This window comes from Drosophila mojavensis, unplaced genomic scaffold (assembly GCF_018153725.1).
Source record: "Drosophila mojavensis isolate 15081-1352.22 unplaced genomic scaffold, ASM1815372v1 contig_80, whole genome shotgun sequence".
Taxonomy (NCBI): domain Eukaryota; kingdom Metazoa; phylum Arthropoda; class Insecta; order Diptera; family Drosophilidae; genus Drosophila; species Drosophila mojavensis.
In genome coordinates, this window is record NW_025318906.1 from 8,087,395 (window position 1) to 8,100,306 (window position 12,912).

The following is a 12,912-nucleotide window of genomic DNA, read 5'->3' on the forward strand; positions in this document are numbered from 1 at the left end:
GTCTGCTTTTTATCTCATGTCAACTCATGATTGCTAAGCAGCTACTGTCTTTTGCTTATGGATGATCCTTAAGCTCTCTCAACTCCGACTCTGACCCTTTAAGCTACGCGTTTGAATACTAAGCAACTTCCAGGTATTTATTTAGATTACTGAGAATTTTTCAGCGAAAGATTCTGAGTAACTCCTAAAGATATATTCTCAATTACTGAGTATCTTCTAGCGACTCTCTCATGATTCTTTCTTATATTCAAGCTACTGCCACTTGATAACTGACTACCTTTAAGCTGCTTCCTCTCGATTACAGATCATCTTCCAGGTATTTGCTTGGATTACTGAGTATCTTTCAAGTACTTCTTCCTCTTGATTAACACTCAACTACTCGCTTCACTTTAAATACAGCTTATTTTCTCTGTAATAAAAATGTGTTATTAATGAGATGTTAATTAAATCATTTTGCAGTCGCTTCAAAAGTTGCACTAGACAGAAGTCGAGGCAGCAGCAGGAGCAGCAGCAGGAGTATTTGTAGCAGGAGCAAAAATACAAGTGCAAAATAAAAGCAGTAAATAAATTTAAAGCGTTAAAAATTTGATGTTTGCATTTGATGGGAGTGGCTGGCTTTTAAAGGCTTACGTAAAGCTTTATAAATTACAGAGATTAGCGCAGGACTTTGCCGTTGCTGTTGCTGTTGCCGTTGCTGTTGTCGTTGCCGTTGCTGTCGAGTCCTTATCAAATCGTTTGCAGTGTAAGCTTATTGCCTGACATCAATTTGTAGCTGTTCAATTAATAACTCGATTTGTGGCCAAATAAAATTATAGAAATAAATTCAGCAAAAATATAGCGAAAAAAGAAGAGAATGAATATTTATATGGCAAACAATGTGAATGTAACTCAATCACAATGCAATACATACATTTCTATCAATATGTCCTTTAGTTGCAGGACATTTTCTGTGGCTTCTAATGTATGTGTGTGTGTGTGGGTACCAAACTTCATATTGTCACAGTTCATTTTGTATTCATGCACTTTACAAATTGTCTTGTTTCCGATGCAGACAATTGCCACAGTTTCTTCCTGCCACAGTTGGCTGCCGGCCATTGAGTGTGGGACGCTTGTGCTTTGCTATACGTTGACCACAGCAGCCGCAGCAACATGTGCAGCTGTTGCAGTTTCTCTGCTCGATTGCCCTTTAATTTGATGCGTTGCAGACGATGCTGCCAGCTACAAGTGCAGCCTCCAAAACTTTTATCTCTCCTAGTTGATGGATAAACTTGTGTGAGTTATGAGCAGCAAACAATTTATGGCTCTTTTCATAGAGTTAACTCAATAATTGGCCGTATGTGGCAGCTTTACAGTTTATCCATGATAATATTATCTGCCTCTCACTCTCTGTGTCTCTCTCTCTGTATAGATGTCTGTCACTCAGCCTTGCTTTAGGCAGTTCACAAATTTGATATGCAATTTCATATTTTGTCATTTTAGTAATAAACTTGAAAAAGAAATTTTGGCAATATTCAAATTTCTGTTGCAAAAACCTAAAGGCTGCTGACTATGAATGACATTACAAAATATTTATTTATTTAAAAATTAAAGCCATTGTTGCACATAGCCTAATACTTGTTTATTTATTTATCTAAATAATACGTTTAGTACGTTTGTGATAGACAACCGCTCAATTAAATGTGTTAAATCAACTTTTATTTTCTACTCTTTAGACTTATTTTAAAAATATATTTGAAATTCCATATGTATATTTTATGTTAAATGAAACATTTAAAATCTAAATTACATTTGTGCCAGAATACATATTATTTTCTCTTACTTTACTGTATTTTCTTTAATATATAAATTGGCTGTTAAAGTCTTTCATTATATTTATAACACATACAGCTCATGACAAGGCGTTTACTATGTTTTTACTTAAATAACCCAAATTCTGCATACAGTTTTGTACGCTTAAAGCATTTTCATTTACATGGGCGAACAATGAGAAAAAAAAAAAAAAAAAAACAACACGGAAGTTCCGGGAACAATGCATTGCCAATGCAAATATCGAAGACGAAACATGTGCTAAAGGGGCAGGGGGTCGATTGGGCGGGGCAGCAGTGACAATCATTACAACGACGATGAGCATAAACAACAACAGCAACAATTGTATCTGACAGACGGAAGCGCAAACAGGCACAAATGCAAACATACACACACATACAGCTCGTGTGTGTATGTGTAAGTGTGTGTTTATATATTCTATGAAATATGCGAGTGAGTGAGTCAGTGTCTGAGTGAATGTATGTTGTATTTACATACCACAGCACGTGTTGCTGTATTTTCGTCACAAATTTGTAACAAAAAATTTAAAAAACAAATAAATCATGAAGGACACCAATTCGCACACATGGAAATGAAAATACGCTTGCAAATAAATACATATTCAATATAGTTCTGTGTTAATGTACTACTTTTATAAAGCAGTTCGAAGTTCATCACAGTTCGTTAAATAAGAGGCAGAGATGCAGTAAATGAGATACTGTTTTATATGTATATAACGAAGTAAAGGTGAGGTTTTTATTTTGTATAAAAAAAAATTTTAAGACATATATATTTAAAAAAATTTAAATAAAAAATATAAAAATAAAAATATAAATAAATAAAAACATTTTGTAATAATAAAAAGCATACTATAAAATGTCTAAAATATTTAAATTTAGAATATTATAAAAAATAAAATATTTAAATTTAGAATTTTGTTTTTTATTTTTATATAATTTTTTTTTTTTTTTTTTTTTTTTTGTACTGAGCAATATTATGAATTTTTAAATATTCGTTAACTGAAATAAATAATTTTTAACAATTTATTATAAACTGGAAAATATGATATTAATAAATACAGTAAATATAAAAAAATATATCTTAATCATAAAAAAAATAAATTAATAAAATAAAATAAATAAATATATTAAAACAAATAAATAAATAAATAGCTAAAATAATATAACAATACATCAATTATAATGAGTAATATTATATGATATAATTATTTTTGCCCATCCAACAAAATTAAATTAATTCATTTCATTTAATATTTTGCTTTTAATTTTCAATAGACCAACTACTTTCTATACATTTACGTACCACATAAGAATGTCAATATACCCCCTTTGGTTAGCGTATATAAAATGCAAATCTCACATACTTAATGTCAAATGTTTTGTTTGTCTTTTAACGTACATCAACGCCTCTTGTTTCAAAACGTGTTGATTTTAAATACAATTTGAGATGTAGAGAAAAGAGGGAAAGGAAAGGCAGAAAAAAATATAAAAAATAATCAAAGAGAGAAGTGGCACGTGTTGAGCTGAATGCTCAATGCCAAGCTGAGAATTGGCCAGCAAATGCAACCCAAATCAAAGAGACTCAGAGCAAGCGACAAAGTCAACTAAGAAGTCTTAGTCAGCATTTATTTTGCTTTTTCTGCTGCTGTTGCTGCTTTAAGTTCTAAAATGGCATTGGCTTAGGTTACCAAATTGAACCCAACTTTGGCAAAACGGAAACGAAAGAGAGAGAGAGAGAGAGAGAGAGAGAGAGAGAGAGAGAGAGAGAGAGAGAGACAGCGAGAGTGAGTAAATGTGTGGGTGAAGAAGTGCACACAATTAGGTCAATATACTGTTAAATTGTTCGACAACAAATTAGCCTTGAGCTCTTACTAGTATAACAAGACAAAGTCTTGCCACAAAATAAAAAGATATATATTTATTGAGAAAAGAAATTCTTAAAAGCAGAAGTTTGTTGTGTGTGTGTGTGTGTGTGTGTGTTATATGTGAGCTGGAAAAGTTGTTACACTCAGTGCTTTCTATTCACTTATTTCTAATTAGCATCCTGCGGTTGCAGCATCAACTATGCACAGTCAAGTTACCATGGCATTGTGCCTCATGACATTGCACACATAAACTCACACACATACTCCCACACACACGTACACATAATGCCTCGCGTAAGCAGCTTAGCTACATGTTGTTCAGAGTGTCTTCTCTCTACTCAAGACAGAGCTGCTTGTTACTGTCCTATTACGATTGTTTTCGTAAATTTACTATTGCTGTCTGCCAGTGCCATTGCCAGTGTCAGTGGAAATACAATTCAATTATGTAAATGCCTGATAAGTTCATATTACTCATACGTACCGTATGCTGGCGCACAATTTTGCCAAGTTCAACTCGTTAGCTGCACTGCGACTCATTGTCGGCAGTGACGTGTGTGCAAATTGATTGCTTATCGCATTTCCTTGCAATCATTTGCAGACAAATTGGGTAATTGACAGCTGTTAGTCTGTGTCTGTCTACCTCTGTGGCTGTGTCTCACTGAATTAATTAACATAATTAACATATTTCATATCCATTAAGAGTTTAGTGAGATGCATTGAAATCATGTCATAATTCGATTTCTTGCGAAAAATCTATTAATGGAGTGAAGACTTTTGTTTTGGCCGTGAATGTGTATTTAATCTTCAGCTTAGCAGTTGCCTTATCTGCTGTAATCTGGGCATCGGCTTTGGAAACGGCTGTATTAGTTTGACTCCGGAAGTCTTAACACGTTGAAGCGAACTTTTAGATAATGTCAATAAAAGCAATCCCAACTAATTACGAGGGCAGCTCTGATAAAAATAGTTAATTGAGTGTGGGTTTATATGGACGCATCCAATGTGGATAGTACTCAAAGTCAAAGTAAATATTGAATATTAGCTATTTAATTAAATTTTAGTGGAACTTATTTTAGGCACTATCACTTTGCTCATTATTTGTTGTAGCTTAAATCCTGTTCTTTGTAGTAGCTGCGCATTAACCGTCAACTTAGAGTCCTTCTATATACCCTGCATGAGTGCTGTCTTTAGTTTGCCTGCTTTTAGTTTTCACCTGTTCCCATCGCAAAACCTTATCAGCAAAGACACAGACTTTTTTTTTTCCCAAGCAATCACCTTTTGCTTTGCACATTAGCTTCATTATGGTCTCTACTGTGACTGCACGAGTAGTTTCTGCGAGGACAATTTTTTCTTGCACCTTTTACAGTAGAGGAAAGCGTCGTCCATTACATTTTCGCAGTGAATGTTGCTCTCCCTCTCTCTCTCTCTCTCTCTCTTTCCTCTCTCTGTGGTATACAGATACTTTTGAAAGTTAACATGACCACAACGTATTTCTGTCATATAAAAAGTCAACCCATGGTGCTTTATATATATATACGGTTTTAGAGTGGGGAATATTTCGGAAATTTTTCGTCTTCCTGTATTATATTTTCAAAATCAGCTACCACAGGTCCTTTGTTTCCCATACTGAAAGTTCTGCTTCACGCCTTCTTGTGATTGACTCTCACTGTAACAACTTAGACTATGAATTCCTTTAAGTAATAGAGCACTATGTGGTGAAGCTCGAACCACAAGTTAAAGGAAATTCGCCTTATCCAAGCTAATGTTTAAATTTTAGCTAATAAATAGCTTCACAAAAAATATACGCACACACACACACGCACGCACACACATTTATGGTACATTAAAATTAATTAGGAATCCAATTACAGTTTTTAAACCGCAGAATACCTGTTGTAGCTCCAATGAACTTTTGCGAAACATAATAATAATTATAATGAAATACATACTGCTCTGTAATTAGTCTTGAGTTTCGGATGTGAGTGTGTGTGAGAGTATGTGTGTGTGCATGTGTGAGCGTGTGTTTGTTTGAGTCAAAGCAACCGCAAGGCCAACTCATGTCAAACTTTAGCCAAGCGCTGGCAATAAATCTACGTTAGAAATTTAAAAGTTTATTTATTTTTCACCTGCTGTGCAGCAAAGTGTCAGCAACAGTCAAGAAATAACAATGAGAGTTTGCTGTAAAGGCACACACTCACACATATATATTTTCATCAGTTCACGACTTGTCGCTCGTATCAACTTTCGAGCACTCGACAACTGAACTCTGACCTTGACATTGTACGTAGATGACATTGGCTTATGAATAAGAGCAATCATAAAAGTTTAGATAGAGTTGGAAACAAATGTGCAGAGGGAAAAGAAACAAACGTGTGAAGAGATAAATGGAAAAATATGGGAAAACTATAAGAGCATTCAGTTTGAAGCGTAGCCTTAAAAATTGGAGATACTAAAAGGTTTTGTTTAACTATGTCAAAATTGTTAAGTTTGTTAATATTATTTTATTTAATTTTTACATACACGTTATGCTAAAAAAAACGTTTGATTATTTTTGCTATCAGCCAATGTCATTTTGCCTTCAATTAAAGTTTTGCAAAAATATCAAAATATTTACTGGATTAATTCAAACAAAAATTAAATTTCTTAGCTTATTTATGGTCAACTTTAATAGTAGTAAATTTTTAAGTTTCTTTAATATTATATTTTATGATAATAAAGACATATTTTTACGTACATTCTTTATTTAAAATTTTTAAATTTTTCTCATTTTTTGCTTTCAGCCAATGTCATTTTGGCTTCAATTAAAGTTTTGCAACAAAATCTCTTTGTATATTAGTCGAGCCAAAGAGGTATGCGAATTGTGCACTGTTGTGTTTTAAATCATAACCCAAAGAAAGATAAACAACAAGGAACCCATACTCAAACACACACACACACACACACATATATGTATATCTATACTAGGGTCCAATTATGCGGGCTAACAGCGCAATAGTGCAGACCACAACAGAGACATCATTAGTATGCAGTTTGTTGTTTGCATTTACAACTTTATTCGTGGATATATGTATGTGTGTGTGTGTGTGGGTGTGTATGCGACTGTGTGGTGTGCCAGAAGTGTGGGTGTGTCTGGATAAACTTTAGGCCACAAGTGACTAACGTGTTGACTGCGATAGCGTTATTGTTGGGCAGGACATAAAAACTTTATATATATACACACAAAATAAGCAAATTGATCTAGGCAAAAAGTATCCGACTAGGAGATACCTCAAATATAGCTATCTCAATTCCAGTTGCCTTCAATCTGAGTATATGAGTATATGGATGTTGAATATGTTGAATACACACTCGATATACCCGTTGCATATACTTAGTGTCTCTAGGATATATAAGCAATAAAACCCTCATAAAATCCAAGTAAAAACCTTAATTAATATAGAGAATCCGCCATTTGTTGCAGCCATAATCCCCAGTTAAAATCTGCCTATAAACACATACATATATATATAACGTCTATATGTGTGTGTCAGTTATATGTATATGCATAGCTTCAGTGGACTTTCTTCACACTCATTCAGCTGTTAACTGCGCTCTTCAGCCATTCATGAATGCGCATTGCAAATTCAACGAGTGAGCTGCATAAAAGGCAGCGCTTCAATAAATTTCAAAAGCTCGTTTTTTTTTTTCATCATTCAATATGCGGGGAGTAGGTCAACAGTTCCGTGTTTTTCATTTTCATTTATTTTTTATTTTTCATGAATTTTTGCGTTTCACAGTTAAGCTAAACCAATCGAAAAGTATCATACATACAACATGATATCAGATGTTCAGGTTGATGCTAAAAGGACAATTTACGTATTTTATTTTTGGAACCTCAACAGCCGTTCGACGGCATTTATGTAGAAGTGAATATTTGCTGTTAATGGTAGCGAATGCATATTAAATCAGCCAGACAGCGGCAACTGGCAACTGGCAACTGGCAACTGGCAAAGCAGATTCTTCTGTCGTCTCAACTTTTTGGCAGCAGTCAGCAAAATGTCTTAATTATATGTAAACATTGCGCACATTGTCTACAAATGGCGTAAAAGTCTCCCATGGCAGCACAAAGTTTTCCACAAATATAAAAAGAAATTGCAATGGAAAGCCAATTCATTAGTCAAACAAATTCTGAAATTTAAGAAAGCAACGGTGCGTAAACATAATGTCTATTAATTTATAGAATTAAAATAAACTGAAAATGTGTATGGAAATTTGAAAGTATAATAAAAACAAAAATATTTGTATACGTAAGACATGAATAAACTTACCTTAGTCTGAACTGATCTGATCAATTTTTTTATATATTAAATTGTATATTTGTTTTCTTCTTTTTAAACGTAATTAAAATTCATACTTAATTTGCGTAACAGAAAAAGACCTTCTGGAATTATAAAGAGAAAATAGATTGTTGCAAATATATTATTATAATAATAGTGCGTATACGTAATATCCAGACACTTACCCCAAAAGGCGATTTAAATACTAAAAATGTGTTAGAAATCTGGTAAATATTCAAACGAGGCGTATACGTAATATATATTATAAATCCACCTTACTTATATAATCAGCTGCCTAAATCGTGAACAATTATTATATATGTATTTAAAAACATTTATAATTTGATTTATAGAAATGATTTTAGATGAGCCTTCTTCTTGAGATATAACAAATAAACACTGTAAAATATATTCTTATAATAGCAACGTTAATACGTAATGCCAATTAGCTTACCACAAGAAAACTATTGAAAAACTATTAATCATCGCTTCGGATACTCGAATCTCTAAAGCATAGAACTCTGTAATTCGTACAGGGTGGTGGTTCCTTATCAAGCTCCACAAAGACGCCAAAAAATATTAAAATAATTGCAAGCATAATAACGGTTAGGGTAATACATTTCTTCGCTTCCGAGCGACTCATCACGGTCACACCAGCAATCCTATTATCCACCATATTTGATGAGGCGGATGCAGACATATCCACTTAATTGAACAAATTTCAGCTTGCTATCGAATGAATTGCGTCTATCTAGAAGCACTTGCTGTCGTAGGAATTGCAGTGTCCGAAATCAGCTTGCAGCATATAATATACGCCGGCGAGTAGTCCGCCCATTAGCAGAAAGATTAAACTCCAATATAGTACACGATACAAAAATATCGGATTTTTTAATTTTTTCTCCTTGATTTTATGTCTTCGTGCACTGCGCTTCAATGCGTTGCCCATGCTCAAATCTGAATAAATTTGTAAATTGTTATATGTAAATTTATATAATTATATAAATTTAAAACAATCTGTTGAAGATAGAAACGGCCTACTACAGCCACTCGGTAGAACAATGAAATTTTATTGAAATTTCTGGCCATTTGTGGTGAAATGGCAGGCGAACCGGAACCAGCGCCAATTTGGCCAGCAACAACTTTATCGCAACTGTGGAAACTTTGGCTAATTATTTAAGTTAATTGGCCTTTTTGGCCGCAAAAAGTCGAGACAAACACACACACACACACACACACATACACAATACAATAGAATACAACAAAAGCGAAATAACATTATGTGGGATGGCCTGAACACAGGAGAGCCCGAAAAATAGGTTAAATATTTGCACAAAAGGCCACAAATGTCTCACAAATTTGTTAAAATTACTTACAAACAAAGTTACACAACAGCAACAACAACAATAACAACATCTCTGGGCAGTTGGGCAGCGTAATCAAGGGGTCAGGGGTCAACAGCCAAAGCGAGCAGCCTCATAAATTTAAGTGTTTGTGCCTGGACTTTTGTTCTGCTTCGAACTGAATGTAAATGTGAGATGCTTAGAGCACATTTTGTGCCATTATTTGCCATCGTAATTGGTTGCACTCGCTTTGCATATTTTAACAAATTCTTCAGATTTTCAGCCGTCCGTCAGTCCAACTGTTTGGTGAGGTGGCAAATGTTTGCACATCAACTTGTGGCCAATTAGATGTGTTTGCGGCTTTCACTTTAACCGACTGCAGCTTCGTCTGAGTTTATTAAAAAAAAAAATTGTATGAGAAAAAGGGAAGTGAATTAGTGGAAAGTGATTAAAGTCAAGTAAAAATATAAGTTAGGTTCATATTATAACTGTGTTACTGTTGAGTATAGAGCTTAATGGCTGCACATTGAATACAACTCACTTTATTTATTTAATGGCTAATCGTTTTATTTAATGATTATTGCATTATTGTATATCAAATAGCTCAATTTGTACTAGAAATGTGTAACTTGAGGCTTTTAAAGTACAGGTTAGGTACTTTAAGCCTAAGTATAAATGTCATAATATCATAATTTTACAATTCTTTTGATATGGCTTAAATTTAGTCTGTACAAACCAAAAGATGTAGAATAATTTTTTTCAATGAGCTTTTAAGCTTTAAAATATTATTATTTTTTCTTTTATATTTTTAATATATTTTTATATATATATATATTTTTTTTTGCGGATGATAAGGGATGAGGGATGATAGCTGATTATGTATTTCATAAATTTCCCAAAAATTTTTAGAGTCTGTATTCAAGTATAATAAAGAGCTTCTAAATATATTTCTTAAAAACACAAAAGTTTGATTAGCCAATATTCAAAGTGTATAGAGAAAAAAAAAAATAGATATTGATTAGTATATAAAATAGCTTTAATTAGGCTTAAAAAATATATAAATATATATAATATATAAAAATATAATTAAAATCCATTCTATTTCTCTTCTATTTGTATTTTCTGATACAAAAGAATAGAGCTGATTATAAATTAAATGAATTTTCAGCAGCTTCTCTTTTAGTAGTTCCTTACAAGCTTAAATCCCGTTTACTGCCAGGGTTAGACAATTTTGTATAAATATTTATAACAATATAATTTGAAGACTCCTTAAATTAGCCACAATTGCTAGCGCTTGAAAGCCAACTGCATTTATTTGAGCTGGACTCTGTAGGGCTCTTAAAGTGGCTGGCTCTGGCTGTAGCTAACGAGTAGTACTATTCAATGCAGCTTGATTGGGCCGCAATTTACATCATGTTCGTGCTTTTATTAATTATAACTAATTGCATTAATGAACAATGCACGATGCAAGTTAATCATGACATTCAGCGTGGCGTATCGATGGCGAATGGCGAATTGCGAATGTGTGTTCATTAAAGACAGTCTCTCGCTCTGTATGTAACAATGGCAACAATGCGTGAGAGGGTGTGGGGGAGGGAGAGTGGGCTCGGAGCTGGTTGGGGGCGTAGCGTACTTGAATATTCCTTTTGGAGAGCGCCTTGAGCTGTAGCTGTTTGATGTTAATGAAAGTTTCCGTTGTGCAAATAAAGCCAAAAGCATGGAAATCAGTAAAACAAATTGCAATCTGCTTTTTCTTCGCCATACGCTGCATGACGCAAGTCGCAGCAGCAACGCCGTACGCAAGGACCTCAATCGATTGCCTGCTGTTGGCGCTGCTGTTCCTTGCTGCTGCTGTTCTTCTGTTATGTGCGGGTGAATGGGTGTTTGGATGTGTGTGTGTGTGTGTGTGTGTGTGTGTGTGTGTGTGTGTGTGTGTGCCCTGCTGTCCATGATATTGACTTGCTCATTATGGGCCCCGTTTGCCAGCTGCTTGTTGACTGTCGCCTTGACTGCCACAGCCACTGTCGCTGCCACATGCCTGCACTGTTCCCAGTGCTTCGCATCGGCACGATACGGTTTTGGCTTGGTTTTCATTTCGATTCATTTTCAATTTAGCAATGCCACAAAGCATGCTGGCACTTTTCAATTCCTAGCGCAATGCTCCGGCCATATCGTAGCATTTTGCAATCAGTGCTCATTTTACCATAAATTGATAATTTTCTAACGGATATACAATTTCCGTCTAGTCCGTCTTTTGGACCATGCTACATGCAGTCACCCATCTTCCCACAACGGCCCACCCCACATTTCCACGCGCCCAGTTCTCGTTCATCGCTGCCATTGACCCGCCGCAGGCGAAGCGCATTAAATTCTAAAGCCGCAACAAAGCTAGTCAAATTATTCAACTTAAATAAGGCATTAATAAGTGTAAAATAATAAAAACTACAAAGCTTGATTGACTTTGGCGACAGTGATAAGAGAAAGATACCCTGTAGATGTATATATTAGATATATTGAATATCTAATTGTTCCTGAAAATTCGTGTTGTTTTTAGATTTTATTTTGATATTTAAAACATTAAGAAGAACAAAATAGAAGAATAGAAGTTATATAGAACTAAAATATACCCTGGTGTATGTAGAAATTAACTGATAATGCTTGAGAAATTAACAGATAATAGAGAACTTTTTTTTTGATTGATATTTGATAGGAATATATAAAATTTAATTCATTTGCAAAAAACATTGACTAAAAAGATTTAAAATTTTCCATGATCACTCAGGCCTGTTTAAATTTTTGCTTTACTGTATAATTCCAAAGTGGACTCATACCAAGGTAGAATAAACTAAATTATTTTTGTGCGAAAATCTTTAAAATATGTATGATAAATCGATTAGGGCTCTGCTAGACATTGGACATATTGTACTGACAGCCAGCCAAGATAAGCCTCTTTATATATATACGTATATTCAGTGTATCAAATAGTTAGTTTTGTCTGCCTCTCTCTCTAATAGGCTCCATTAGCCATGCTTGTAGGGTATTAAAAATGCACAGACTTTCGGAGAGAGTTGGACAACGAGTTTGAGCTGCCGGCAGGCGGACACAATGCACGCACCGGTTCAGACAGTTAACAAACTCGACAGCTTTCGACTCGTAAGCAGCTGGCCGAACAATGTGACTGAGTGAGTATCCGACTCTACGACTCACTGTTTATATTCAGTGCGCTCTTTTTTGCTGCCTGATGCCTTATTACCCCAGCCTCAAGCCTGATGGCTGTCTGCTTTGGCCTGCTGCAGCATCATTTCGTCTACTTTGGCCTGGCTTATTTTGTGTCTCCGTGGCCCTTGCATCATCGTCAGTTGTTATGCTGGCAAGTTTTGCCTGCAGCTTGACGCAAATTGTCAACCAACTTTGCAACAATAATCGCCTTGCCCTAGCCTCAGTCTACAGCTCAGTCTCTGTCTCTGCCTCTGCTTCTGTCTCCGTCTCAGTCTCTGTCTCCGTGTCTCAGACTCGCTTGGCTGACTGAAAAGTGAAATAACGGAGCTTGGGAGTAGATAAAAACCAG

General features: G+C 34.8%; 1 protein-coding gene across 1 annotated transcript; it reads right to left on the minus strand.

The window, feature by feature from the left end:
- Positions 1 to 7,406: 7,406 nt before the first annotated feature.
- Positions 7,407 to 9,047, minus strand: LOC6579084. Its single transcript, XM_002004945.4, has 4 exons — positions 8,459 to 9,047; positions 8,190 to 8,403; positions 7,996 to 8,108; positions 7,407 to 7,855 (listed from the first exon to the last, which is right to left on the minus strand). The coding sequence occupies exon 1, from the start codon at positions 8,948 to 8,950 to the stop codon at positions 8,756 to 8,758; it is 195 nt and encodes a 64-aa protein (XP_002004981.1). The 5' UTR covers positions 8,951 to 9,047; the 3' UTR covers positions 7,407 to 7,855; positions 7,996 to 8,108; positions 8,190 to 8,403; positions 8,459 to 8,755.
- Positions 9,048 to 12,912: the final 3,865 nt, after the last annotated feature.

Bases quoted from the DNA above. Each gene is read 5' to 3' on its own strand.
- LOC6579084 (XM_002004945.4), bottom strand. From the start codon at position 8,950: ATGGGCAACGCATTGAAGCGCAGTGCACGAAGACATAAAATCAAGGAG.